The following is a 6,112-nucleotide window of genomic DNA, read 5'->3' as shown; positions in this document are numbered from 1 at the left end:
CCCAGGTGTGTCCATTATCTTCCTCATGTGTTCCATGTCCCTGTTAATTTCATGATTCCATCCACCTGTGTTTCCCCAATTATCTGTGGTTCATAAGCCGTGTCCCTTCAGTTCTGTTTTGTCGGGTCTTCTCACTTGTGCTCACTTGTGCTCACTTGCTACTTACGTGTGTCTACCTCTGTGCTCCATGTTGGATATCCCCTGTGTTGGATATATTAAAAGCCTTATTCCGTTTATCCTCGACTCCGTATTCCTTCAGGCAGCGTAAAACCGTGACAATAACAATCAGCGTTTCATAAATGTATCCAATTATTTATCATCAAAGCAAATGGGTTAACCAAGCAATTAGGATTTAATAGGCTAGTGTTCTTTTGTTGCTACTGTAAGATATAAAGATGCTTGATTAAATACTCTTTAGCCTATACTGGGTTTCATTTTTTAGGTTTAATGATACAATAGAGATAGCGCTGGTGGCACAATTTGGAACAAACATAGAAACCTAGTATCCTGATAATTCATGCATTTTATGGCTTTTATGAGGAATCTCCACTGGTCTCATCTTGTTTGCTATAATCATTGTATTATCTTCAATATTAGAAAGCAGTTAGTACTACTAGCTTTCTAATTTGGAAATTCGTCAAATACAAGTTTCAGTATAGGTAGCAGGCTTGAGCAAGCCAGATTGCAAGTGTTCACACCTCTAGTAGATAACTGACATTTATATTGGGTTTTAGTTTAGTTTAGTTTAGCTTCCCAGGCATTGGATTTTATTTGTTTTATTTAAAATCTAACAGACGGATGAACACTCAAGGATTAAAAATTAATATTAGACTTTTGGGATGTCTGAGTTAGTGATTTGATCAGATTTAAAATCTAATCTTGTAGGCAGTTTTAATAAGCATAAGTAGATGGCAGCAAGTGGGCATCCCTTCATTCCCAGTGCGTGGATCGATCTCATTTGCTCAAAGCCTCTTTACGCGTTGTTACTAGGTAACGAGCAAGCAGCACTGTGTGGGATTTGTAGTCTTTATACGTCGAGTCACTCGCTCCAAAGCGCAAATGTCCAAGAAATTTAAAACTACAAGACCCATGACGCAATGCGCAGCTGGACGTTCAATCATGTGATTCTCGAAGCTCTTCCTGAATAGCGCTGCAGATGCTCTCTAGAAAACATTGCAGACTTCCATACCTTATTCACTAATTCGCTTCTTGTGTGTCAGAATGAAAATGCAGCTCATAATTTTGATTTCTTTGTTTGTTATCGGAGCAATGGCGGGGAAGTACTCAAAAGAAATGAATGAACAACAGGCATCTGATAAAAACAACAATCAAGTGGAATTCAGGATTGCCAAACTAAACCAGGTTTGGGAAAAGGCGATAAGAGTAAGTCATTTGACAGATTAAAAATATACAATACTTAACTTTGGCCTTTTCTGATTGTCCTTCTTTTATCTTTGTGTTTAAATCTTTCTCTATATTATTTAATGACTGCTCAGATTATAATTGAATGTTCCTCACTGTAATTGTTCATCACCACCTCTTGCTTCAGATGCAGCTTGCACCGGTGCGGCTCTCAGAACTGCACAGTGACTTGAAGATCCAGGAGAAAGATGAACTTCAGTGGAAAAAACTGAAAGCAGAAGGGTTGGATGAGGATGGAGAAAGAGAAGCCAAGCTCAGACGCAATTTTAATAGTAGGATTTGACAATTTTTTTCATGGATTATGGCATTAAGACCTCAAAACTTAACAAAAAAATGTATATCTTTGGTGATTCATTTCCTATTGCTACTGGAAGTTGGGATGGGATATACTGAATAGAAAATGTTATTGTTTTTATGATATATAGCAAACTGGTAACTAAAATGACTATAATTTAAATATAATAAATACATTTCTTTGCACAGTTATTCTAGCAAAGTATGGAATGGATGGGAAAAAAGACACCCGGGCATTGGACAGCAACAGACTTAAAGATCATGATGTTAAAGATGGAGATACATTTGATGACCCGAGGCTGGACAAGCTGTGGAACAAGGTAACTGATGGGGCAGAACATCTCCTGGAGTGTGAATGTGTTACTCATTTTAGGCTTACTGACTTGTTCACTTATTACTGACTTTGCTTAAACGTTCTCTTCAACCTTTGATCCTCAGGCCAAGACTTCTGGCAAGTTCTCTGACGAGGAGCTCCAGACCTTGCAGAGAGAATTCCATCACCACAAAGACAAACTCAATGAGTATAACATTGTCATGGACACTGTCAGCCGGACCGAAGGTTAGACTTTGGGCGTGTTTTTAGTTCCAAGATTTCATAACATAGGATCTCTAATAGCATTTGTAACAATTTATTTTAAAGACCAATACTCACTTTTAACTAGCTGCTTATTAGCATGCATATTGCTAGCATATTGACTGCTAATTAGTACTTCATAAAGCACATATTAATGCCTTATTCTGCATGACCATATTTTAGATCCCTTACGCCATACCTAAACGTAACAAATATTTTATTAATAAGCAGCAAATTAAGAGTTTATTAATGGAAAACTGTTAATTAATAGTAAATAGGTGTTCCCTATTCTAAAGTTTTATCTAGCAATCAGTTCTAGAAATATACAAAATCCTTCAGGTTGATTGTATGCTGTAGTGGGACGTATCATTGGAGCTAGCAAGTCACAACTTTTTCCCGAAACCATAGTCATTGTTCAGTCTCACTTCAGTTGTTTTCAGGATTCCTTTACACATTTATGCACGTGTGTGTGTTCATATATACAGTGTGTATATATATGTATATATATATATATATATATATACACACAGTATGTATGTGTGTGTGTTTCATTTTGTTTTGTTTAATAGAATGAATCTCAATGTCATCATCATCATCATCATCTGTTTTTATTTGGGCATCAGAATTCCACAAAATCAACATAGTAACAACTAACAATCATCAACACAACACAACAGGCGAAACCAAAAAGGATACATGCGCAGATGATCAAGTACATTAAAACAAATAAATAAAACCGTGGATCTGATGCTCAAAAGGAGTAGGCAGAAGCTTAAGCTTATTGACGCCTACCCCCTTTTTTTTACATTTAAACCGTAGGTATCTACTATAATCGATAAGACAGTTGCCACATATTAGTGTTGTCCTATTCCAGTGACAGTACAATCAACAATATTAACTCACAATCATTCTGCTAATTCCAAAAAGAAGAATCTTCAATAAGTACAAAAAAAAAACACACAAAAAAAAAAAAAAAAAAAAATGTCATAAACTATATTTCTAACCACAGTTTGAGAACAGTTGTTTCAACCACACTTGTTTGTGATTTTGTTTTGGAATGTGTATTATTACCTACTGTAATACTGGAACTTGTGACCATAGTCGGCTAAATATGCTTTTTGGAAATGCACCCCAGTAGTTTAATAATGGCACTGTTTAAACTGTAACCTCCTGTGCAGATTCTCAGTCTTTCAGAACCTGGTCAATAAATGTCTCTTGCACTTCTTTCCATAAGAGATCCATAAGAACGTAATCAGTCCTCTGGAGGGTGACACGAAGGAACATGTTCTCCATCAGAAACATTCAGATCTGAAGCAGAGAATGAGGGACCTTAACCAGGGCTTTGAACGACTCCGCAAGATCACCCATGAGGGTTACAGTGCTGACAGTGGTGGGGACCCTTGCTAAGGTTGAATCCATGTTTAATAATTGAATTGCCTCATGGCTTTCTAATGCTCTCTATCGCTCATAACTTTGTCTGCTGCAGAATTTAAGGAGCCAAGAGTCATAGAACTTTGGGAGATGGCAAAAAGATCTAATCTGACTGAAGTCGAACTTGACTCTCTTAAAGTAAGCTTTACTTGTGTCAGCACATTCAGATTATTACTGCACAGCTACCGCTAAATATTGCATTTGAGTTTAGTTTTAATATGCACTGCCTTTTTTTCCAAAATATTTGATGCTATTTGCTTATCTGCAGTCTTGTGTTTTCCCCTCTTCTCTCATTTAGGAGGAACTTAGACACTTTGAAACAAAGGTTGAGAAGCACCAGCACTATCAGGAGCAGCTGGAACTGTCTCATCAGAAACTGAAGCATGTGGAGGCTTTGGGAGACAAAGAACACATAACGAGAAACAAAGAGAAATACAATGCTCTTGCTGAGAAAGCACGAGAAATGGGATACAAGGTAGAGCTGGGATGGTTGTACTTTATGGACTTTTTCAGGAATATCATAAACATATAATTTCTTTTAGCATAGTCTTTAAGAACAATGTAAGGGTTATGGAGTGCGAGTCTGTAATAATGCTGTCACACTTTTTGTGTTGTTTTTTTAGATGAAGAAACACTTGCAGGACTTGACGAATAAGATTTCCCAAAATGGACTGCAACACAATGAACTCTGAATACCATTTTTTATTTTTTTTTATTTTTTTTACCATAACAGGACAACTGTTAGCTATAATCATTCAGAGGTCACATATGCTGTATTCTAAAATGTTATCCAACACAGATGGCCCAGGCTTATAAAGGTACATTGTACATGAATTGAACATTGTCATTAGGAAGCTATAGGCTATGGGGTAAATTATTTTGAAATGGTACTGAGTAGTGATGAGTTGTCATGAACAATGGTACCAACCCTGAACAGGCGTGATTTAATATTTTGATAACATGACAGATTCAGGAAAAAGATGTGCTTCAGAGGAACGGATTGAAAAGTCTAAAATGTAATGGAGAAAGAAAAAAAAAAGAAAAAAGAAAGCCAAGCTCAAGCACTTAATTAGCTGGATTTGGCAAGGTAGACCTTGAGTCAACCATTATATTGACTGAATCTCTAAACAGCATTGAATATAAAGTCCATTACCATGATTGACAGTGTTGTCCCGAGGTAGACTTGAATCAGCATCCTCGGTTTAAACAATTCCAACATTTAGATGTTTGTCACAAACAACTCTAATATTAACTACGCACTCATTCTTAAATCTTTGACCCTGTTACCCTGTTCTCATTTTAATCATGGAAAATAATACAGTCATCCACAAATTTGTACATAGATTACAATGCAGAAATACAATTAGCATATACTGGAAAGCAATTCTCACCTGAAGGCCAATGTATAACCAAATATTTGAAGGCCCTCCTATATTTTTCAGTTTATATCTTGGTTGTATGTGTGCTTTTCCCATTCCTCATTTTATAGTTTAGATTAGAGGTTTTTTTTTTTACATTAATATTATTTTTAACATTAATATTGAAAGTTTTATAAATGTTAATTTCAATATATTTGACTCATGCTGAGGCCCCCTAGTGGGCCCTGGACCCCAGGTTGAGAACCGCTGAGACACCTGCCAAATATAATTTTACTTTGCATTTTTTTCAGCATAAATCGAGAAAAACAAACATTGAACTGAAAAATGCATATGAATTTAATAATTTCTTAATATTTGGTATCTTCTTTGTTGATTCAAAAAGGACAAATTACATGGAATTGCATGAACTTGTATGAACGTTTGTGTAAAACCTGATCATCCACATTTTGTACTTCAGTGGACGCAAGGAAATTAAAAAATTATGGAAAAATTCTTTAAAATTCTGCTCATGATTCAAAAAAGTGACCTAAAAATATGACAGCATCTCAAAATATTTTATATTAAATATATACATTTTTCTTAAAAAAATAAATAAATAAAATGTAAGAACTAGGTTTAAAAGATTTTTTTTCAATGTTGTCTCAGACGTTTTGTCTCCATGTTATATGTTCAGGTGAGTGTTCCTCTCCTCTTGTGTTGTGGGTTCTGTAGTCTCTCCTCTCGGCCCTGTACATGCTGGGCTCCCACCCTCTGTGCGGTCTCCTTCGCAGTGATGTCAATGTGGGCATATTTAGTACAGGAACCGACCGCTGTTTACAAATAATAATAAACATATATTAATATTAAGAAATTATTTTTTCAAATGTGCAAGTTCCGTTCATTTGCCACAGGGTCCTTCTCTTAAGGATGGCCTTGTATTTATGTCAATGAACAAATCAGTGCAAGTCCTTGCACATAAAACATGGTCCGGTCAAAGTGTCTGAATAATTTTTGGTCCCAAATTTTTTTATCA

At 35.9% G+C, this 6,112-nt stretch overlaps 2 protein-coding genes across 3 annotated transcripts in view; one reads left to right on the top strand and one right to left on the bottom strand.

The window, feature by feature from the left end:
- The first annotated feature begins 1,114 nt into the window (after positions 1–1,114).
- On the top strand, positions 1,115–5,592 carry LOC113075731 (alpha-2-macroglobulin receptor-associated protein-like). Its single transcript, XM_026248445.1, has 8 exons — positions 1,115–1,383; positions 1,550–1,694; positions 1,906–2,036; positions 2,155–2,275; positions 3,525–3,680; positions 3,777–3,859; positions 4,020–4,196; positions 4,345–5,592. Exons 1-8 carry the CDS (start codon positions 1,222–1,224, stop codon positions 4,411–4,413), a joined length of 1,044 nt encoding a protein of 347 aa, XP_026104230.1. The 5' UTR covers positions 1,115–1,221; the 3' UTR covers positions 4,414–5,592.
- Positions 5,224–6,112, bottom strand: part of LOC113075591 (protein Dok-7-like) — a 26,928-nt gene continuing 26,039 nt past the window's right edge. For both annotated transcript variants that reach the window (XM_026248300.1, XM_026248355.1), the window contains exon 11: positions 5,224–5,909. In XM_026248300.1, the coding sequence (XP_026104085.1) occupies positions 5,770–5,909 (140 nt within the window). In that variant the 3' untranslated portion in view covers positions 5,224–5,769. The remainder of the gene's footprint in view (positions 5,910–6,112) is intronic.

Source organism: Carassius auratus, chromosome 1 (assembly GCF_003368295.1).
Source record: "Carassius auratus strain Wakin chromosome 1, ASM336829v1, whole genome shotgun sequence".
Taxonomy (NCBI): domain Eukaryota; kingdom Metazoa; phylum Chordata; class Actinopteri; order Cypriniformes; family Cyprinidae; genus Carassius; species Carassius auratus.
Note: the sequence above shows the minus strand (reverse complement) of the source record. Positions and strands in the feature narration are given on the sequence as shown.